The sequence below is a fragment of the Trichomycterus rosablanca genome, chromosome 11 (assembly GCF_030014385.1).
Source record: "Trichomycterus rosablanca isolate fTriRos1 chromosome 11, fTriRos1.hap1, whole genome shotgun sequence".
Lineage (NCBI taxonomy): Eukaryota > Metazoa > Chordata > Actinopteri > Siluriformes > Trichomycteridae > Trichomycterus > Trichomycterus rosablanca.
The window spans coordinates 30,038,142-30,062,384 of NC_085998.1; the positions used below are offsets into that span (position 1 = coordinate 30,038,142).

The following is a 24,243-nucleotide window of genomic DNA, read 5'->3' on the forward strand; positions in this document are numbered from 1 at the left end:
AAATGTGCACCTCAACTCTCCTGTTTCCACCAGAACTGTCCGTCGGGAGCTCCACAGGGTCAATATACACGGCCGGGCTGCTATAGCCAAACCTTTGGTCACTCGTGCCAATGCCAAACGTCGGTTTCAATGGTGCAAGGAGTGCAAATCTTGGGCTGTGGACAATGTGAAACATGTATTGTTCTCTGATGTCCACCTTTACTGTTTTCCCCACATCCGGGAGAGTTACGGTGTGGAGAAGCCCCAAAGAAGCGTACCACCCAGACTGTTGCATGCCCAGAGTGAAGCATGGGGGTGGATCAGTGATGGTTTGGGCTGCCATATCATGGCATTCCCTTGGCCCAATACTTGTGCTAGATGGGCGCGTCACTGCCAAGGACTACCGAACCATTCTGGAGGACCATGTGCATCCAATGGTTCAAACATTGTATCCTGAAGGTGGTGCCGTGTATCAGGATGACAATGCACCAATACACACAGCAAGACTGGTGAAAGATTGGTTTGATGAACATGAAAGTGAAGTTGAACATCTCCCATGGCCTGCACAGTCACCAGATCTAAATATTATTGAGCCACTTTGGGGTGTTTTGGAGAAGCGAGTCAGGAAACGTTTTCCTCCACCAGCATCACGTAGTGACCTGGCCACTATCCTGCAAGAAGAATGGCTTAAAATCCCTCTGAAACTGTGCAGGACTTGTATATGTCATTTCCAAGACGAATTGACGCTGTATTGGCCGCAAAAGGAGGCCCTACACCATACTAATAAATTATTGTGGTCTAAAACCAGGTGTTTCAGTTTCATTGTCCAACCCTGTATGTACAGTGCCTTGCAAAAGTATTCAGCCCCCTTGAACTTTTCAACCTTTTGCCACATTTCAGGCTTTAAACATAAAGATATGAAATTGTAATTTTTTGTGAAGAATCAATAACAAGTGCGACACAATTGTGAAGTGGAACGAAATTTATTGGATATTTTAAACTTTTTTTAGAAATAAAAACCTGAAAAGTGGGGCGTGCAATATTATTCAGCCCCTTTACTTTCAGTGCAGCAAACTCACTCCAGAAGTTCAGTGAGGATCTCTGAATGATCCAATGTTGACCTAAATGACTGATGGTGATAAATAGAATCCACCTGTGTGTAATCAAGTCTCCGTATAAATGCACCTGCTCTGTGATAGTCTCAGAGTTCTGTTTAAAGCGCAGAGAGCATCATGAAGACCAAGAAACACACCAGGCAGGTCCGAGATACTGTTGTGGAGAAGTTTAAAGCCGAATTTGGATACAAAAATATTTCCCAAGCTTTAAACATCTCAAGGAGCACTGTGCAAGCGATCATATTGAAATGAAGGGAGTATCAGACCACTGCAAATCTACCAAGACCCGGCCGTCCCTCTAAACTTTCAGCTCAAACAAGGAGAAGACTGATCAGAGATGCAGCCAAGAGGCCCATGATCACTCTGAATGAAGTGCAGAGATCTACAGCTGAGGTGGGAGACTCTGTCCATAGGACAACAATCAGTCGTACACTGCACAAATCTGGCCTTTATGGAAGAGTGGCAAGAAGAAAGCCATTTCTCAAAGATATCTATAAAAAGTCACCTGGGAGACACACCAAGCATGTGGAAGAAGGTGCTCTGGTCAGATGAAACCAAAATCGAACTTTTTGGCCACAATGCAAAACGTTATGTTTGGCATAAAAGCAACACAGCTCATCACCCTGAACACACCATCCCCACTGTCAAACATGGTGGTGGCAGCATCATGGTTTGGGCCTGCTTTTCTTCAGCAGGGACAGGGAAGATGGTTAAAATTGATGGGAAGATGGATGGAGCCAAATACAGGACCATTCTGGAAGAAAACCTGTTGCAGTCTGCAAAAGACCTGAGACTGGGACGGTGATTTACCTTCCAACAAGACAATGATCCAAAACATAAAGCAAAATCTACAATGGAATGGTTCACAAATAAACGTATCCAGGTGTTAAAATGGCCAAGTCAAAGTCCAGACCTGAATCCCATCGAGAATCTGTGGAAAGAGCTGAAAACTGCTGTTCACAAACGCTCTCCATCCAACCTCACTGAGCTCGAACTGTTTTGCAAGGAAGAATGGGCAAAAATTTCAGTATCTCGATGTGCAAAACTAATAGAGACATACCCCAAGCGACTTGCAGCTGTAATCGCAGCAAAAGGTGGCGCTACAAAGTATTAACGCAAGGGGGCTGAATAATATTGCACGCCCCACTTTTCAGTTTTTTATTTCTAAAAAAAGTTTAAAATATCCAATAAATTTCGTTCCACTTCACGATTGTGTCCCACTTGTTGTTGATTCTTCACAAAAAATTACAATTTCATATCTTTATGTTTAAAGCCTGAAATGTGGCAAAAGGTTGAAAAGTTCAAGGGGGCTGAATACTTTTGCAAGGCACTGTATATGTACTGTATGTATTAAAATATTTTATATGTAACAGAAATTAAAAAATGCTTCTGTGTGTGTGTGTGTGTGTGTGTGTGTTTACCAGCGGCACTGATGATGGAAGAACTGAACCCCTACACTAAAATCAGCCCAGCCCTGAGCTCTGAGCGCCAGTCGGCCGGAGCAGTGATGGGTATCATCTTCCTCCTCCTCATCATCATGGCCATGCTGAGCGTGTTTGTGTGGTACAGACAGAGGCAGCGAGAGAAGGGGCAGGACATGCCGAGTGTGTCCTACACACCAGCCCTGCGCATCACCAACACTGACTACTCACTGTCAGGTAAGAAAGTCTATATGTTAAGTACAAATGACATTACGACATCACTCATTCTGCAGGTTTACAGCTTCACTCAGCCACATCTCAGATTATTATGTCATAGAGAGAATTTGGACTCGTACACATAACTCTGATTCCTGAAAACAGCTGCACGATTGCATGAGCCCACCCTTCTAAGTCAAGTCAAATTTATCTGTATAGCGCTATTTACAATAGACATTGTCTCGAAGCAACTTTACAGAATCCTGGACCAACAGACCAAAAAACCCTGTTGAGCAAGCAGAGGGCGACAGTGGCAAGAAAAAACTCCCTAAAAATTACAGGAAGAAATCATGAGACGAACCAGAATAATCTGAACGAAAAGGATTTACACAAATCATAGATACACAATCATACATATTATTATTATTATTATTATTATTAATAATAATAATAATAATGTACATAACTGGAGTTCTTTATTATTCAGTCCAGTCTGTAATAAAGTCCATAGTGAGTTCTGGACATTTTTGGTGCAAACACACCAGGCTGCTGTCATATCTAGCAGGAGCAGCATTGTTGGCACAGCAGTCTCGACTTGCAGTCTTCAACCTCGGGTGGGTAAACAGGTTTCCGCCAGAACCACCTCGGGATAAAAAACAAAAAATGTAGTTAAAATGTTAATTGTTAAGAGTAAAATGTCAGTTTTGTAGAGAGTTGCATGAGACTCTGGCACCCCTAATTATTACAGCATAACTACACACTAAGCCTCATCTCACCCATCAGACATACTATAAACTGTGATAACGATTAGCAAATATTGAGGCAAAACACACTTTAAAACAATTCAGTAAATGCATAGCATACTGTATACAGTAGACCCTTGACTTACCAATTTAATTGGTTCCGAAGGGCTGTTCTTAAGTCAAAATGTTCGTAAGTTAAACCTATTTTTCCCATTAGAAATAATGTAAATAGAATTAATCCGTGCCAGACCTCCCGAACCATCCCGTTACTTAACCCTTCTAATGTCTTAAATGGTCTTTTTTTTTATAAATACAAGTATATTTCCCTTAAATCTTAAATTATAGAATAGACATTACTGTAATAAACAATAATAAACAACAATACACAGTAGTACTGTACTGTACATAAAAAATTTCAGTACAGTACGTGTGCTGTATCATACATCATAATACATTTCCTTTTTTTTTTAATGTATCTACCAGAAACAACAATAACTCTCATATTTCTCTATTATTTCCTTCTTTATTTCAATAGCGTTGTATTTTGTAGGTGTAATTGCATGAAAGAAAGAATACTTTACTCAGCCGATTTCCTTCTTCTCTCTCACTCACTGTCCCTCTGTACACAGTGACAGCTACTGGCAGGAGCAATTATACAACACACCATATAGTAATAGGTTTTTTCATTTTTTCACCACTACGCTTTATCTGCACATTCTTTGGGCCGTTTGAATATAAAATTTTACAAAATATAAAGAAAAAAACCTGTCCGCTGTCCGAATATTCGCTCCCTGTATATACAGTGTATCACAAAAGTGAGTACACCCCTCACATTTCTGCAAATATTTCATTATATCTTTTCATGGGACGACACTATAGACATGAAACTTGGATATAACTTAGAGTAGTCAGTGTACAGCTTGTATAGCAGTGTAGATTTACTGTCTTCTGAAAATAACTCAACACACAGCCATTAATGTCTAAATAGCTGGCAACATAAGTGAGTACACCCCACAGTGAACATGTCCAAATTGTGCCCAAATGTGTCGTTGTCCCTCCCTGGTGTCATGTGTCAAGGTCCCAGGTGTAAATGGGGAGCAGGGCTGTTAAATTTGGTGTTTTGGGTACAATTCTCTCATACTGGCCACTGGATATTCAACATGGCACCTCATGGCAAAGAACTCTCTGAGGATGTGAGAAATAGAATTGTTGCTCTCCACAAAGATGGCCTGGGCTATAAGAAGATTGCTAACACCCTGAAACTGAGCTACAGTATGGTGGCCAAGGTCATACAGCGGTTTTCCAGGACAGGTTCCACTCGGAACAGGCTTCGCCAGGGTCGACCAAAGAAGTTGAGTCCACGTGTTCGGCGTCATATCCAGAGGTTGGCTTTAAAAAATAGACACATGAGTGCTGCCAGCATTGCTGCAGAGGTTGAAGACGTGGGAGGTCAGCCTGTCAGTGCTCAGACCATACGCCGCACACTGCATCAACTCGGTCTGCATGGTCGTCATCCCAGAAGGAAGCTGACGCACAAGAAAGCCCGCAAACAGTTTGCTGAAAACAAGCAGTCCAAGAACATGGATTACTGGAATGCCCTGTGGTCTGACGAGACCAAGATAAACTTGTTTGGCTCAGATGGTGTCCAGCATGTGTGGCGGCGCCCTGGTGAGAAGTACCAAGACAACTGTATCTTGCCTACAGTCAAGCATGGTGGTGGTAGCATCATGGTCTTGGGCTGCATGAGTGTTGCTGGCACTGGGGAGCTGCAGTTCATTGAGGGAAACATGAATTCCAACATGTACTGTAACATTCTGAAACAGAGCATGATCCCCTCCCTTCGAAAACTGGGCCTCATGGCAGTTTTCCAACAGGATAACGACCCCAAACACAACCTCCAAGATGACAACTGCCTTGCTGAGGAAGCTGAAGGTAAAGGTGATGGACTAAACCCAATTGAGCACCTGTGGCGCATCCTCAAGTGGAAGGTGGAGGAGTTCAAGGTGTCTAACATCCACCAGCTCCGTGATGTCATCATGGAGGAGTGGAAGAGGATTCCAGTAGCAACCTGTGCAGCTCTGGTGAATTCCATGCCCAGGAGGGTTAAGGCAGTGCTGGATAATAATGGTGGTCACACAAAATATTGACACTTTGGGCACAATTTGGACATGTTCACTGTGGGGTGTACTCACTTATGTTGCCAGCTATTTAGACATTAATGGCTGTGTGTTGAGTTATTTTCAGAAGACAGTAAATCTACACTGCTATACAAGCTGTACACTGACTACTCTAAGTTATATCCAAGTTACATGTCTATAGTGTTGTCCCATGAAAAGATATAATAAAATATTTGCAGAAATGTGAGGGGTGTACTCACTTTTGTGATACACTGTATATAGAGAGAGACGGTCGGAGTCAACTTGTTCGTGACGTCACGTGTTTCACGAATTTCGGTTCATAATCCGAAAATTGTTCGTACGTTAAGTTGAAAAAGATCGTTCGTAACCCGAAATGTTCATATTGTAAACGGTTCGTAACTCAAGGGTCTGTTGTACTGTTATAATTAAAACACTTTTGTTGTATTAAATAATGTTTTTTTTTACTTGGTGCAATTACTTTATAATAAATGCAGATGAGCTAATAAAAAGGCGATCAGTTATATTTAATTTTGAATTAAATATCTTGATGACACTGCAAAATAGGTCTGTTTTGTCAGTCATTGAAAATCATTTGTTTCTAAATTATTTTCTCAAATGGTATGACAAACAACTTACAACTAGGAAATTAATTTTGATTTGCTGTCATGGGGTGGTAACCAACTTGCAATGGAGGCACCAGATTAATCCAGTTGCAGGATACCTATCCAAGGCAGAACAGTAATGAGGCTTAACAACCACAAAATAAAAGAAAGGAAATAATCACTTAATAAAATAAACCATGTCTTAAAACTTAAAATAAATATATAATGTAACAAACCATAAACCCCAACCAGAAGCAGGACCCTTAAATAAAAACGGCAGGCGGTTGCTCCCACAGCAATATAATTGTTAACCTCACAGCTCCTATGAAAAAGGAAAAGCTGGGTACAGAGTGGAAAAGAAATAAAATACATTGCTTAATTGCAACTATGCCAGCTACTCGATCCACCAGCGAGCTACAACCCAAAAACCCTGGCAGGGAATTAAGAGGCGGAACTTAAGTTTGCCATGGCAGCAGTGGACACCACTGTCCAGGATGGATCGCTCATGACAGTTGCACACAAGAATACTGCCAAAAGGCTCAAGAAAAGTACCACACCATCAGAAAAGGGCCAGTGGAAGAAGCAAGGCACTTGGTCAAGTCTAACTTTTAGCCCAACATATTTGCCCAACAAGCCAACAAATAGACACACACACTAACAGTTATCAAACAACAGAACCCAGCATTGGTCAGTAATACAGACTTATGCTTAATTAGGTGCAGAGAATGCTTTTGAAGTGCGGTTTAAAGAGAACACAGCCAACATGGACCTGGCAGGTGGGTATGTTACATTTGCTGTTAGGAACAGAGTGATCTTTTTGTGGACTAATTTGGGCAAGCATATAGTATTCCTAAGATCTCATTTCAATCTTTGTATCCAGTTACTACCTGTGCAGTTTAGCATGTTCACATGGGTTTCCAATTCATGTCTTTTATTGAGTACGTTGAGTCAACATCCACAGTGCAGGGAGAAAAAGTAAGCGAACCTCTCTGTTAATGAAAAGTTGTTTAATGTATGAAGATGAGATTGGAAGTGTGGGTTTCACATGTACTTTGACCATTAGATAAAAGCTTATAAAACCTGGTTAGTGTCAAATCTGTTCTTCTGGAGAAAGATTGGTTAGTGTGAACCATGCATGCTTCAAGGCAAAACAACTTTAAATGACCTCAAAATACATTAGACAAATGATCTACAAATGCAGAAAATTCAGGCCTGTTGCTACCTAGGACTGGATGTCCATTTAAGACCACTCCAAGAGCACAATGGGCAACCCTGAAAGAGTTTAGAAGGCACTTATGGGTAAGAGCAAAATACCTACTGAAGAAAAAAACTGAACAAGAGTGGTATTGATGGAAATACACCATGAAGGCCACTGCTGTTAAAAACATTGCGTACTGTATAAGATCACAAGGCTTCTGTAAACATGTTTTCTGGACAGATTAGACAAAAGTGGAACATTTTAGTACCAATGCAGAATGCTTTGTTTGGAGGATAAAGAACACCAAAACCTGCTCCCAACTGTAAAGCATGGTGGAGGGAGCATCATTATTTAGCCGATCATTGAGGGAACAATGCATTTAAAGGAGCATCATTTTTACAAGATAATCTAATGTAAGAGCAGCAGTGACCTCAAGCTGAGGACACATTACATTATTTGTCGGGCCCTACTAAAGTCACAGAAAAATGGGCTTAATTATACGGATCTTGTCATGAAATTAAACACTTTATTACACTAAATTAAATACTAGAATAAATGGAAGCTACAGCACAGCCTACCATAATGATTGAATGTAAACCTAGAACATTTAGCAATGGTGCAAGGCTTCATGGAATATATATATATATATATATCCCCACTCTGATTGAAGAGAACAAAGCTAACCCATGCCCCCTTCGACACGTGGGCAGCAGCCATATGCATTTTGTCACCTACACTTTGACGAGTGCATATATGCGGATCAGCACTGTGTACGGAGAGACACACCCTGACAGCACTCTTTTCCCGTCTCTGTGCAGGCGCCATCAATCAGCCAGCAGAGGTCGTAATTGCATTAGTCCCTATCCGGCTTTAATATCCCACCCCTATCTGAACAACAGGCCAATCGTTGTTCATGTGGCTGCTCAGCCCAGCCGGCATACAGAGCTGAGACTCGATTCAATGTATTCGAGTTCCCAGCTCTGGGTCCAGCATGTGTTTTTACCGCTGCGCCACCTGAGCGGCCCAAGAATTTTGCTGTTGAATATAATACACCATAAATATACAGGTTTACTCACAACTAAGATCATTTGGTGTGTATTTTTGCATACATTTAAAAGCAAGGATAGAATACACCCTAAATCCTCTGTGGAGATTGTCAAGGGGGCTCAGTTACAGAATCATGTCCTTCTGCCTTGCCAAATATGGCCGACAGACAGCAGTCACCTGCACCTCGCTGAAAAATGTTAAGTCACCAAACACAAACATTACATTGGGAATTTCACAGCTTGTTTTACGGTCTGTGACATGATTTTCATGACTTAATTAATGAATTAGGTTGGGCCGTAATTGTTTGAATACATTCCAGTGTTTCCAACCAGAATAAAGAGATTAATGTTAATGAATATAAATATGAATACATGTCATTAATGCAATACATACATCATAGATTATATCAGTATATCCACGATTGGATATGTTTGTTCTAACCATGTTATTTTTTTTATTTAAAACTCCTTTAAAATATATTTGTCACTGACTCGTTTACTGTATGTGTGTTCTCTTTATCAGAAGCATCTCAGAGCAGCAGTGGTCAGTGTTTCTCTAACCCCAGCTATCACACCGTGGCTCAGTGCAATGTTCCACCCTCCAACACAAACGACCTGGATGGCACTCTCACTCTGAAGGCAAGCACCCACCCACCCACGCATACACACTCCAGCTACCCATGACCTTTTTACCCAGCTACAAAACATCATTTGATGGTAATTAACCTGTTTTTAACCTTAACCTGCTTTGTTCCTGACAGAAAGGAGAACAAAGCAGTACTGAATGGAGGGCGTACTGCAATGTGAACGATCTAGGTTAGTGTCCAGACTCTTTATTCTCCTTTTATTCCCTGTTTTTATTAAAATACTGGTGTGATACATGTGCAAATGCAGAGATAAATTACAGCCGTCTAAACATATGTTCATACCAGCTTCTTAAATCTCTTATTCCAAAACCTTGAGGCATACTATACATACCATAGAACTTTTAAACTGGGTTTATTTGCCAGACCTTGTATTTGGCGAGTAGAACAGTGATTAGCCTGTTCTTCACAACACTGATGATTTATTTGAAGCAATGTTTCTTGATTTGGAGTTTATTCTAGCAGTACATTTAAAAAGAGCTTATCAACTACAACAAAGATGCTGCTTTTCCTGAGGTCAATTAAAACTGAGGTCAATTAAAACTCCAATCAGTATTTGTTGTTGTTGTTATCGTGTTCCTACTTTCGACATACAGTGTATCACAAAAGTGAGTACACCCCTCACATTTCTGCAAATATTTCATTATATCTTTTCATGGGACAACACTATAGACATGAAACTTGGATATAATTTAGAGTAGTCAGTGTACAGCTTGTATAGCAGTGTAGATTTACTGTCTTCTGAAAATAACTTAACACACAGCCATTAATGTCTAAATACCTGGCAACATAAGTGAGTACACCCCACAGTGAACATGTCCAAATTGTGCCCAAATGTGTCGTTGTCCCTCCCTGGTGTCATGTGTCAAGGTCCCAGGTGTAAATGGGGAGCAGGGCTGTTAAATTTGGTGTTTTGGGTACAATTCTCTCATACTGGCCACTGGCTATTCAACATGGCACCTCATGGCAAAGAACTCTCTGAGGATGTGAGAAATAGAATTGTTGCTCTCCACAAAGATGGCCTGGGCTATAAGAAGATTGCTAACACCCTGAAACTGAGCTACAGCATGGTGGCCAAGGTCATACAGCGGTTTTCCAGGACAGGTTCCACTCGGAACAGGCTTCGCCAGGGTCGACCAAAGAAGTTGAGTCCACGTGTTCGGCGTCATATCCAGAGGTTGGCTTTAAAAAATAGACACATGAGTGCCGCCAGCATTGCTGCAGAGGTTGAAGACGTGGGAGGTCAGCCTGTCAGTGCTCAGACCATACGCCGCACACTGCATCAACTCGGTCTGCATGGTCGTCATCCCAGAAGGAAGCTGATGCACAAGAAAGCCCGCAAACAGTTTGCTGAAGACAAGCAGTCCAAGAACATGGATTACTGGAATGCCCTGTGGTCTGACGAGACCAAGATAAACTTGTTTGGCTCAGATGGTGTCCAGCATGTGTGGCGGCGCCCTGGTGAGAAGTACCAAGACAACTGTATCTTGCCTACAGTCAAGCATGGTGGTGGTAGCATCATGGTCTTGGGCTGCATGAGTGTTGCTGGCACTGGGGAGCTGCAGTTCATTGAGGGAAACATGAATTCCAACATGTACTGTGACATTCTGAAACAGAGCATGATCCCCTCCCTTCGAAAACAGTTTTCCAACAGGATAACGACCCCAAACACAACCTCCAAGATGACAACTGCCTTGCTGAGGAAGCTGAAGGTAAAGGTGATGGACTAAACCCAATTGAGCACCTGTGGCGCATCCTCAAGTGGAAGGTGGAGGAGTTCAAGGTGTCTAACATCCACCAGCTCCGTGATGTCATCATGGAGGAGTGGAAGAGGATTCCAGTAGCAACCTGTGCAGCTCTGGTGAATTCCATGCCCAGGAGGGTTAAGGCAGTGCTGGATAATAATGGTGGTCACACAAAATATTGACACTTTGGGCACAATTTGGACATGTTCACTGTGGGGTGTACTCACTTATGTTGCCAGCCATTTAGACATTAATGGCTGTGTGTTGAGTTATTTTCAGAAGACAGTAAATCTACACTGCTATACAAGTTGTACACTGACTACTCTAAGTTATATCCAAGTTTTATTTCTATAGTGTTGTCCCATGAAAAGATATAATGAAATATTTGCAGAAATGTGAGGGGTGTACTCACTTTTGTGATACACTGTAGCTCATGAAGGAAGTCATGTTTCATGAGCTGGCTTGGTGGGTATATAAGGTGTGCGATAGGCTGTCTGCACATATATCCCTCGTTGCTGTCATGTGTAAAAGTGCCATGGGTAAAATAGTCTTCCCCTGGGGTGGATGGGATCCTCCAGCAAGACAATGTGACATGTCACATGGCTAGAAATGTCCGATATTGGCCGCTCAGGTGGCGCAGCGGTAAAAACACACGCTGGAACACCAGAGCTGGGATCTCGAAAACATCGTACCGAGTCTCAGCTCTGCCTGCCGGCTGGGCTGAGCAGCCACATGAACAACGATTGGCCTGTTGTTCAGATAGAGGTGGGATATTAAAGCTGGATAGGGTCTTTCTCTCATAACTAATGCAATTACGACTCCTGCTGGCTGATTGATGGCGCCTGCACAGAGACGGGAAAAGAGTGCCGTCAGGGCGTGTCTCTCCGTACACAGTGCTGATCCGCATTGCACTCGTCAAAGTGTAGGTGTCAAGATGCATACGGCATGCTGCACATGTGTCAGAGGGGGCATGGGTAAGCTTCGTTCTCCTCAATCAGAGCGGGGATCAGCATTGGTGGAGAGGAAGCATGACGCAGTCGGGCAATTAGACGCGCTAAAAGGGGGAAAAGGCATACACAATTTTTTTTTTTTTTTTTTAAATGTCCGACATTGGTTGGAAAAGCATGATCAAGACTTCCAAGTACTACCCTGGCCCCCTTATTCCCCAGACTTGAACTCAATTGAGCATCTGTTGGACCACCTTGATCATCGTGTTTGCTCTATGGATCCTCCCCCACGCACCCTCCAGCAGCTGTGGTATGCACTGCAGTCAGCATGGCTCTAGATACCTGTGACAACCTACCAGGAGCTTATTGAGTCACTCCCAGCCCGTCTAGCTGCTGTCCGTGCTGCACAAGGCAGTTACTGTGGACATTAGCTGGTGGTCATAATTTTTTGACTAGACTATGTAGTTGGCCATAAATATACAGATTAACTTACATACAAGATCTTATAATGCGTATTTTTGTATACCATTTAAAATCAAGGAAGTAGTACACCCTATGGAGATTGTCAGTGGGGCTCAGTTACAGAATCATGTCCTTCTGTCTTGCCAGATATGGTTGTTAGATGATGCATAAAGGTGCAGATGATTGGAGTGCTGGTTCCTCTTAACTGACAGTCGCCTGCGCCTTGTTGAGCGTTAAGTCACTCCAGTGGAAGTTCCTCGGTTTCTTCCTCAATGAGTTCCCAGCTCCTTTGATAGGAAACTCCACTGATGCTTTTCTTTTAAAACTATGAAGCCAGGTTTTATCTGGTCTGGTTTTCTGCTGGCACGCAATGCCAGCATACTATATTATTTTTTTGGAAACTCAGTCAGCATCACAGAGGTGATGAGCTGCCCTAGGGCCCTTTTCTAAAGCAAGCCCCATGTTAGTTGATAAAGTGACTTTTTTCCTCTTTTTCTAGAAACTTGGTTGTTGCAGGCAGCTGGAGCACTCTGCCGAATTGTGACAACCAGTTTTCATTTCTGCTCTATGCCTTTTCTATCCACTTTCTCCACCGCGGCTGCAGATGCTTTGTGTTTTTCATCTGTTACTTTGTTTGCACTTTTTAGATGCAGTATTGTTTACCTTGGTTAAGCATCCAGCAAATTGGTTTCATTTACAATTCCTGCAGGTTCAGGGTTACACCTGGTGCCTCAGCGCTGAGGTGTGACCCACCACATTACATTATGAATGTTTTGGGAGGTAAGAGAAAAGTAAAATGGCCAGGAAAGTCACTCAGACATTGAGAGGGCATGCCGATCTCCACCAAGATTAAACTTCTTCTTAGGACCTTAATTACTGTGCAGCATCCATATCAGGGGCTGGCCCAAATATACCCAACATTTAGACTAATTTACAGAGAACCATTTTTGTTAAACAGATCAAATCTGGGCTGGAAGTTCTCTAACACTGAAGGAGCTTTATGGATGGTGACGTGTGATTTAACACTGTTGAAGACCCCTATAAAATCCACTATCCACTTCTATATAAAATCCTATAAAACTTTGGACTATCCAGTTAAATTTTTACCACTTTAGCCTACAAGTGACATTGACCATAAGGAGGATTTTAAACTGACTTATTAGCATAGTCACTGAGCTCTTTGTTATGTTTTATTCTACAGCAAGTCTGTTAAAATTGCATTAATTATGCTCTTGATACCAGTACGTATAGCTAAAACACAAAATGAATACAGGTGACCACAAACTTTTGGCCATGTATTGTACATTTAGAACTAATTGCGTAACACCATTTAGCCCCGTCCTACACAGCGGTATTGAAGAATGAAATGCGTTTTACACTTGCTGCTCTGCAGGCTGTGTAGCTCAGCGTGAATGCCAGTCATCCTGTTGGGTAGTAAGTGCAGATGGCAAGTGTTTTCCTCTAACAGAAGCTTCCAACACTAGCATGTGGCCCTTCCCTGCTGTGGCTTTAATTTGTCTTCGCTGTTGGTATTCCTGCACTCACTTAGACAAAAAGTACTTCTCAGTCTGCATTACTCAGTGTCACTGAGGATGGGGGAAAGTTTCGTGGCCCTCATGCAAGGCTCCTTTACCCCATTCTGTCTGACTGCAGGATGGATGATAAGACTGGTGAAGCACATAAGAGCTGCGAGGGAGGGGATTAAGTTTCTGGGTTGGGTTTTCCATAAGCTTTACCAAACAGCCTGTAGACGTTATCAAAATTAGCCCACAGGATATATGCTGTCCTAGATTTCCACTAGTCCATTACTTTTGTCTAAAAATGTTTTCAGATGGCTTGTACTTTGTTACAGAGCTTCAATATTAAATCCAACTTACTAGTCAGGGTTTAATTACAGATGTCAGCATTAAATTGTGTGTTTCCATAAATAGGGCCCGTTTCCCAAATTAGATTGTTAAACAGCTTAATATATATCACATATATATAATATAAATGTATATATTATATAAAATAAATATATTTTATAGATTTAGTATCATCCTGCAATGTATTCAGTATGCACATACACTTTTACAATCAGCCATAACATTAAAACCACCTCCTACACTCACTGTCCATTTTATCAGCTCCACTTACCATATAGAAGCACTTTGTAGTTCTACAATTACTGACTGTAGTTCATCTGTTTCTCTGCATACCTTTTTAACCTGCTTTCACCCTGTTCTTCAATGGTCAGGACCCCCACTGGACCACTACAGAGCAGGTATTATTTAAGTGGTAGATCATTCTCAGTACTGCAGTGACACTGACATGGTGGTGGTGTGTTAGTGTGTGCTGTGCTGGAGTTTTTAAATACCATGTCCACTCACTGTCCACTCTATTAGACACTCCTACCTAGTTGGTCCACTTTGTAGATGTAAAGTCAGAGACGATCGCTCATCTATTGCTGCTGTTTGAGTTGGTCTTCTTTGTGACCTTCATCAGTGGTCACAGGATGCTGCCCACGGGTATGGATATATTTTTGGTTGGTGGACTATTCTCAGCAGTGACAGTGAGGTGTTTAAAAACTCCAGCAGCGCTGCTGTGTCTTATCCACTCATACCAGCACAACACACACTAACACACCACCACCATGTCATTGTCACTGCAGTGCTGAGAATTATCCACCACCCAAATGATACCAGCTCTGTGGTGGTCCTGGGAGAGTCCTGACCATTGAAGAACAGCATGAAAGGGGGTTAACAAAACATTGTAAGTTGATGAGGTACAAAATTAAATATCTATTCTGTGTTCTGTTTTCTATTAAATTCCTGTTACAACAGTGTACAAATCTCTGCTTTCTTTACTTATTGTTTTCTTAACCATTTTTCTTAAACTGGGGTTGTCCATATATGTTTATGTTCCAGTTTTCAATATCTGCTTCATCCCAAAACCATTGCAAACATGTTCAAAATATGTCAAATGTCTGACAGACATAGGCTAGAGGCTTAGTTTTAACCCAAATCCTTAAGGCCCTGGTGCTCTACATCAACCACACTAATTGCTGTTTATTGTGCTGTGTGGGTTTTTTCATGTATTTCAATATAATCTTCTGAATATCGGTTTGCCAAAGAGTGACTGGCCCTGTTTTAGAGAAAGTTTGGTTACCCTGGTGTACAGAATCTACAATTACAAAACCTGCAACCACAGTCTCAGACAATAAGAGAATTAACTCATCTGTTTGCTGTGAAATATGGTATCATTTACTCTGATGGGTCTATAAATGGAAACTATTCAAATAAGCTGGCAAAATAAGTGCAAAATATAATAAGCATACCCATACTAGGAATCCAGTTAGCTTTCAAATAAAGCCCTACTGGCATCAATCTTGTTTCATTTTCCTGAATATCTTCATGGAAAACCGTGTTAAATTTGAAGTCTGGGGATTCACTTACTCAGTATAACCCTGCACTCACCAAAACTGTAAACAGAGTGGAATAAAGGATAAACACCGGGTTCTTTAGAACGGTGCAGTTGGTTGATAACCAGTCTGCTATTATGTTTCCACAGATAGCTTTTACTCAGGAAGTAGGAGGAACTGGAAAAAAAAAACATACAAAGCTTTTATCATTCACTTACAGCTAATGCTAAGTGCATTTTACATTCCTTACATCACCTTGAACATTTTAAAACATTGCATGGGTGGCTGCTGAAGTGAGCCATATCTCCTGGGTAAAAGGTTTTTAGATTTTTTCACCCTGTCTCATGCTTTTCTCAGGCACCTATGTTTGTGGTATTTGAATACACTGATCAGCCATAACATTAGAACCACCTCCTTGTTTCTACACTCACTGTCTATTTTATCAGCTCCACTTACCATATAGAAGCACTTTGTAGTTCTACAACTGTACAGTAGTACTGACTGTAGTCAGGACCCCCACAGGACCGCCACAAAGTAGATATTATTTAGGTGGTGGATCATTCTCAGCACTGCAGTGACACTGACATGGTGGTGGTGTGTTAGTGTGTGTTGTGCTGGTATGAGTTTTTAAATACCATGTCAACTCTCTGCCCACTCTATTAGACACTCCTACCTAGTTGGTCCACCTTGTAGATGTAAAGTCAGAGACGATCACTCATCTATTGCTGCTGTTTAAGTTGGTCATCTTCTAGACCTTCATCAATGGTCACAAGACGTTGCCCACGGGGTGCTGTTGGCTGGATGTATTCTCAGTCCAGCAGTGACAGTGAGGAGTTTAAAAACTCCCTCAGCATTGATGTGTCTGATCCACTCATACCAGCACAACACACACTAACACACCACCACCATGTCAGTGTCACTGCAGTGCTGATAATGATCCACCACCCAAATACTTCTTACTCATGAAAGGGGGCTAACAAAGCATACAGAGAAATAGATGGACTACAGTCAGTAATTGTAGAACTACAAAGTGCTTCTATATGGTAAGTGGAGCTGATAAAATGGACAGTGAGTGTAGAAGCAAGGAGGTGGTTTTAATGTTATGGCTGATTGGTGTACACTTCACACACATGCACATGCACAGTAAAGAATAGCTAGTCACCATGCAGAACATGTGAAACATCTTACAGACAGTAAGTGGAGGAATGGAACATGGGTTCAAGTGGGTCCTTTGCTGCACTCACTCCACCTGCTTTGCCTCTGGGATCCTAAATAGGACACGGTTTGAATAAATACCATTCGGAAAACCCTATTCTATCAGTTGATGATTGTAAATGAATTTAAAAAATATTATGCATGTATATAAAATAATGTACATTGTAGAGTCACATTATTATGACCACCAGCTAATATCCAGAGTAACCGCTGTGAGCAGCACAGACATCGGCTAGACGGGCTGGGAGTGACTCAGTAAGGTCCTAGTAGGTTGTCACAGGTATCAGGAGCCATGCTGACTGCAGTGCATGGGGGAGGATTCATAGAGCGAACACGACTATCGAGGTGTTTCCACAGATACTTAATAGGGTTCAAGTCTAGGGAATTAGGGGTAATCAGGGTAGTACTTGGAAGCTCTTCCAACCAACGTTGGACACTCTAGCCATGTGACATGTCACATTGTCTTGCTGGAAGATCCTATCCAACCCAGGGAAGACAATCAGCATATATAAGTGTACGTGATCTGCAGGGATGGATTCATACCCAAACCGCTTGAGAGTGCCTTTTACATGTATGCATGGGCCCAGAAAATTCCACAAAAACCACCCCCCCAGACCATAATGCTGCCACCACCAGCTTGTGTTCTTCCAGCAGGGGTTGCAGGTTGTTTGTTCTCTGATGTTTCTCATCTGACACGCCAACGTCTATCCGTTCAACGAAGCAGAGCACGTTACTCATCGGAGATGGCAACCCTTTACCAATCATCAGAGGTCCAATTCCAATACTGCCGTGAAATTTAAAGCCTTTTCTGCCGATGCATTTTTGTTAGCAAAGGTGCAGTGACCATCTGCTTTGGAGCCCCATATGCAGTAGGGTTCGTGGAACTGTTGTTTTAGACACACCTCTGGTAGCCCCCGGTTCATTTTGGCGGTAAGCTGCTCTACTGTAGAGTGTCGTCTGCCTTTTTGCAACTCTGATAAATCGCCAGCAACGAGGGATATGTGTACAGACAGCCTATCACACACTGTATATACCCACCAAGCCAGCTCACAAAACATGACTTCATTCATGAGCTACGTGCTGTGTATGATGAAACCACATCCATATGTATTAAGTGTAATATCCGTGGCCACCTGTATGCATGTATTTTGGGAACGGTTAATCATTTTTAGTAATTACACCCATATTACATAATATAATACACAGTTCTGTTTATATTTTTTCTTTCTATTAGGTGTGTCACGAGAGGACACATTGCCACTGCAGGACAACAAAACTACTCGAGTGGCTAAAGGTAATGATCCCAAAATGTACGACTTGTTTACACCGAGTTGCTAGTTTATTAAGTCGACCTACATTGGCCATTTTATCATTTACTCCAGCTTTACGCAGTGCTGTGAAAAGTTACTTCTCCTTTCTGTTAGTCTCTGTAAATGCATATTCATCACAGTAAATAACTTCACACTATTAAACAATAAAATATTATAACACAAAGGGGACCAAAGTCAATTATATTTTGTAAAACTTGTAATTTTATTTATTTAAGGAAAACAGTTGTCTTACAACTCACATTAATGCCTTTAGCAACAATGACTTTCACTAAACACATTTTCCAATTTGATTATTAGTTCTTTACCCCACTTAGTTTTGCAGAACTGCTTTTATTCAGTTTTTTTTTGGAGGGGTTTGGGTTAGGCTATGAGCATCACTCTTCGGTTTAGTTGAGAAGACTTCTCCATATATCATTTTGCCTAGTCATTTCTGTTTGGTAACATCATGAAAACTGGCCTAAGCTAAGTCTAGACCAGGGGTGCACAATACGTCGCTCGCAATCGACCAGTCGATCGCACAGTGCACGCTGGTAGATCGCGCCTCATTCGAACAGGTCAACGTGATTGACATGAAATGTGGCCACTGTTTCTTTAATTTGCAGTTTGTTACCATAGCTACGCCTCAGCCCGCCTAAAGCACCACTAATGTAGAAAATTTTTATTCATCAGTAGCCAGTTTGCACCATTTTTGCATTTTTCCTTTTGTTACCTGCACTGTTTGTGAAGATGATTGCGCAACCAAGCACAAAGAAACCAAAAACGTTCAATTCAGGCAAGAACACTGCAAAGACGACTGTTTCGTTCATGTGTGGAAGAAGCTGACGGAGAAATTTTAACCCTACAATCTGACATTCATATAAAGTCAAGGGCCTCTCCTGGACAATTTTGTAACTTGCTGGATGAGGTAAATTATCCGAACATATAAAAATGTGCCACATATTTGACAGCATTTTTGGATCAACATACTTGTGTGAATTAGCCTTTACCAACATGAAAATAATTACATCTAAATATCGGTCCATGCTTAGTGATGAACACTTGGAAGCTGCTTGAGAATTGGTATAAGCAGCTGTTGTCTAGACTACACAAACCTGGCTGACACCATTCAGTGCAAATCATTAGAATAAGGTTAGTGTGATTTCTCAGTCACTTGCCCTGTAATGCTGAATATCAATATAGACAACTGAAGCACTGAAAAATGATGAGACCAACATTTTCAAGTAGATCACGATGACCTGTCGACTGAAATAGTAGATCTCAAGCCACGAAAGTGTGGGCACCCCTGGTCTAGACACTTAATTTTTAAGATGTTTATGGAATGTAATCCTTTCCAATCCCTTTTTTCTAGCTCGTCTTTTTTATGTAGAAACTTTAAAGTGACAGCTTGAGTAAGAGTGAGATTTATATTTTACAGGATTAAATGTAATTAAGAATGGTTGTGTTAATTAGGCTAAATTATCTCACCGTTTACATTTGTTACCCATTTGATTAAGTAACCAGAAGAGCAATTATATTTTCTTTAAATGTATAAAATTATGCAAAATTATGCAGTTGTACTGTGTTTTGTTTAATGATCCGAAGTCTTACAGCACTGTTGCAGTATTATGTAGGTGTACTGCAGATTGTATCTGTTGCTAAGCATAATTTGTCAGATCCCTTTACCCTGTCTTAGAATTCAAATAGGTAACTGTAGGAATATTATTCAATTGGAATTGGGCCAGTCTTTTTACAGCAGTAAATGTAGTAGTGTGCTACCACATGGTAATGTATTGGTGTATCTGGTACTGCAGTGTTGCTGGCATTTAAGTCTATAGTTACTGCCCCTTTACTGCCCTCCTCGATAATCCTCCTCGAACCCCTCATAAGTGAATGTTGCCAGCCAGATTTGTATGTTGTTGTGGACTATTCTCTGTATAGCAGTGATACTGGAAAAATATTCAAATCCCAGCTACACCCCTGAGTGGAACAATCTCTTTCTAAGCAAATTATTAAAGTAAGTTAAAGTAACCATAAAGGATTTCATTAATTGTTAGTTTTTTTTTTATCTTATATTATTTGAACTGAAATATTTCAAGTACTTTGATGCTCAGATGGTGCAGCAATAAAAACACACTATCACACCATCTCAAACACACAAGTTCGAATCTTAGCTCTGCTCCTGGCGGGCTGGGTGCTTATATGAACAACATTGGCTTGTCCATCGGGGTTGAATGCCAGAGGGGAATCCTCATAACTGATGCAGTTCTGGCTGATCGATGGTGCCTGCATCAGAGGCAACCGGTAATGGAGACTGTTATTGTTTTTATTATTGTTGTTAATATTTATATTAAAATAAGAATGCTTGTATGCTTTAAGAAAGCTGGGTGCTATACTGCCTGGAGTTTTATCTTCTTAAAGAAAGGTCCTAGCAGAGGTGCCAGACTAAACCTACCACCAGGATAACAAAGGTGACAACGTCAGTGACATCAATTCAACTGTGCAGAAGAAGGCAATAATAAACTACCTCTGTACTTTACTAAGAAAACCAAATGGAAAGGAACATCAGAGTGACCCCTCAAGTCGGAAGGCACTCTTGTTACCGCGGAAGAGCTGAGGATTACTCTGCGTACAGCTTGCGTGCATTACTATGCAACTGTGATGCACTGTGTATTCTGACACCTTTCTATCAGAACCAGCGTTAACTTCTTCAGTCTGTTGGGTCGGACCACACGGGCGTCAATGAGCCTTGGCCGCCCATGACCCTGTTGCCGGTTTCCAACTGTTCCTTCTTTGGACCACTTTTGATAGATACAGACCACTGCAGACCGGGAACACCCCACAAGAGCTGCAGTTTTGGAGATGCTCTGACCCAGTTGTCTAGCCATCACAGTTTGGCCCTTGTCAAACTCGCTCAAATCCTTACGCTTACCCATTTTTCCTGCTTCTAACACATCAGCTTTGAGGATGAAATGTTCACTTGCTGCCTAATATATCTCACCCACTAACAGGTGCCGTGATGGAGAGATAATCAGTGTTATTAATTTCACCTGTCAGTGGTCATAATGTTATGCCTGGTCAGTGTATATGCTGATTTATGGGCATTTGGCTATTTTTTCATAACCAGTGCCTGATTTATTCATGTCAAGACATTTTGTCATTTATTTATTATAAAATTTTTATATATGACATAAGGATTATTGGTGTGACCTTTGTGTCACCTAATATTTTTATCTCAGTAAAACAGAGGATGTTCTAAAATTTAATTAAATAGGAAAATAGAGCTAAACATGCTTTAGTTGCACTTTTTCATAAGAATATCAAATAACATTTACGTTTTTATCAATCTTTACTTTGTCAATCATTGTAGAGCTGAGTTTACATGTTAGATGTAAAACAACCTGACAATCTAGCAACTGTTAGATGTTAAATGTTCTCTAGCATTCTGGAGTTTGGTCTTTAAGGTGGTCGGTTCAATTTAGACCATGATTTGACAGCCCAGAGCACCCATTTAATACCATGAGTTCTTAGTCCTCTCTGTCTGTGAGTGTCAGGGATTAATGTGATCCCTTGCCCTTGCCAAACTCAACCTACACTCGCACTCTCCCAGACACATAAACACACGCACAAACACACAGGAACTTCCTTAAATTGATCTCCCCGGTCCAGGGTTGGCTCAACAATGCTGTAAACACCCTGACAAAGGCAGCTGTGGAAGGGTAGACTGGATCAACTTGGATGAAAGAAGCTTTTTAAAAGTTTGCCTGCTTAACTAGACCGAATCACCTGCTTAAAACTTTCAGGATGTGTTCATTATGAATGTGTTCAGAATGTGTCTTATTATTTGTTGGGATTAAAATTCAGGATAAATAATGCCTCACTGGTACTTATCTTTCCATCTTGCATTTCATTTTAAAGTATGTATACAGAGCTTTTACTAAACTGGTATTAAACACCCTATTAGATAAGCATTTGTTTGGAATTCACCCCCACAATGCTGCATATGCAGGTTTCTTTCTCTTCTCTCTGTTTTAGCTGCAGGAAGCATGCGTGACTGTACGCTAGATAATATAATGCAATCCTTTGCCCTGCATTTTAAACAGACTCGCCTCTATATGATGCTGCTGAAGGACCTTTATAACTAATATGCGACTTATACAGAACTGCTCATTTGCTGAGTTCTATTCTGACATACAATCAGTTGCCAGTTTATTAGGTACGCCCTGTTTCCCAACATGGGGTACACATACCCCAGGGGTGCTCATTATGATAATGAGGGGAACACCAAAAATGTAAAAACACTAAACTAATTACCAATGTGTGTGGTATAATGATAGATGTCATATATTTTATCTATTTCTGTATAATTGTTTCCTCCTGGTTTCTACACTCACTGTCCATTTAATCAGCTCCACTTACTATATAGAAGCACTTTGTAGTTCTACAATTACTGACTGTAGTCCATCTGTTTCTCTGCATGCTTTGTTACCTCCCTTTCATGCTGTTCTTCAATGGTCAGGACTCTCCCAGGACCACTACAGAGCAGGTATTATTTGGGTGGTGGATCATTCTCAGCACTGCAGTGACACTGACATGGTGGTGGTGTGTTAGTGTGTGTTGTGCTGGTATGAGGATAAGACACGGCAGCGCTGATGGAGTTTTTAAACACCTTACTGTCACTGCTGGACTGAGAATAGTCCACCAACCAAAAATATATCCAGCCAACAGCGTCCCGTGGGCAGCGTCCTGTGACCACTGATGAAGGTCTAGAAGATGACCGACTCAAACAGCAGCAGTAGATGAGCGATTGTCTCTGACTTTACATCTACAAGGTGGACCAACTAGGTAGGAGTGTCTAATAGGGTGGACAGTGAGTGGACACAGTATTTAAAAACTCCAGCAGCACTGCTGTGTCTGATCCACTCATACCAGCACAGCACACACTGACACCCCCCCACCATGTCAGTGTCACTGCAGTGCTGAGAATGATCCACCACCTAAATAATACCTACTCTGTGGTGGTCCTGACCATTGAGGGTGAAAGCAGGCTAAAAAGATATGTAGAGAAATAGATGGACTACAGTCAGTAATTGCAAACTTGTATTTTAGCTTGTTGAGCTCCAAAGCTTATTTTGTATATTTATTTTTTGCAGAGTACATCAAGACAACCATGTGCAGTTCCAGCTCTTGCTCTCTGAACAGCGAGAATCCGTATGCTACCATCCGAGACCCACCAGCTCTGGCCTGCAAGCACACAGAGAACAGCTACGTGGAGATGAAGTCTCCTGTACACAGAGACTTGGCATTTTGCACCAGCACCAACAGCACTTCCCACTCCTCCGCCAACAGAAACATCTATGACATGGGTGAGTTTGACATTGAGGGGCATCAGAGCTCAGCTATTTTTTTAATTTACTCAATTAAGAATTAACACACTAATTAAAACCTGGGATAGTGTAGTGTAGTGTGTACCACTGTGTTACATTACCTTCCCACTTAATTATACATTTTAAATAATTTGGGAACTGAGGATACTCACTGTTACAAGTTACAAGACCTCAGTACTCTTTTGAATCTGCATTGTTCACTGGGGGGCCATTAAACCAGCATTTAACCTTAATCTCTTTCAGAACCTACAGTAAGCGTCCTGCAGGGACCCAACGGGCTGGCAACCGGTTTCTCACAGAACCCTTATGATCTGCCCCGGAACAGCCACATCCCGAGCCACTACGACATCCTGCCCATGCGCCACAGCCCCACACACACCTCGCCGCCCCCTGAGAGCCCCCCCAGCTCCCTGCTGTAGAACTCGGACCTAAACCTACCTCTACGCTATACAGCAAACACCGCCTGCGTCCGCAGGACTTCTTCTCTTGTCTTATCTTTATATCTCACCTGTCTCTCATTTCTGTCTCTTCCGGACATGCATTCACACACAGAGAAGCACGAGGAGATGGATATCGGTGTTTGATCAAACCTAGCGTGCTGGATTTGTGTGTGTTTGTATAGGGAAACGACACAGACAGCTACGAGTGGACTGTACAGACAACTCTAAAGATACTAGT

The 24,243-nt window shown here is 41.6% G+C and overlaps 1 protein-coding gene across 1 annotated transcript in view; it reads left to right on the forward strand.

Annotated features, from left to right (window-relative positions):
• The window catches only part of megf11 (multiple EGF-like-domains 11), a 257,142-nt gene extending 233,093 nt beyond the window's left edge, over positions 1-24,049 (forward strand). The window contains exons 20-25 of the mRNA XM_063004150.1: positions 2,519-2,752; positions 8,982-9,097; positions 9,220-9,274; positions 18,106-18,165; positions 23,332-23,544; positions 23,809-24,049. Coding sequence (XP_062860220.1) covers positions 2,519-2,752; positions 8,982-9,097; positions 9,220-9,274; positions 18,106-18,165; positions 23,332-23,544; positions 23,809-23,984 — 854 coding nt within the window. The 3' untranslated portion in view covers positions 23,985-24,049. The remainder of the gene's footprint in view (positions 1-2,518; positions 2,753-8,981; positions 9,098-9,219; positions 9,275-18,105; positions 18,166-23,331; positions 23,545-23,808) is intronic.
• The last annotated feature ends 194 nt before the right edge of the window (positions 24,050-24,243 follow it).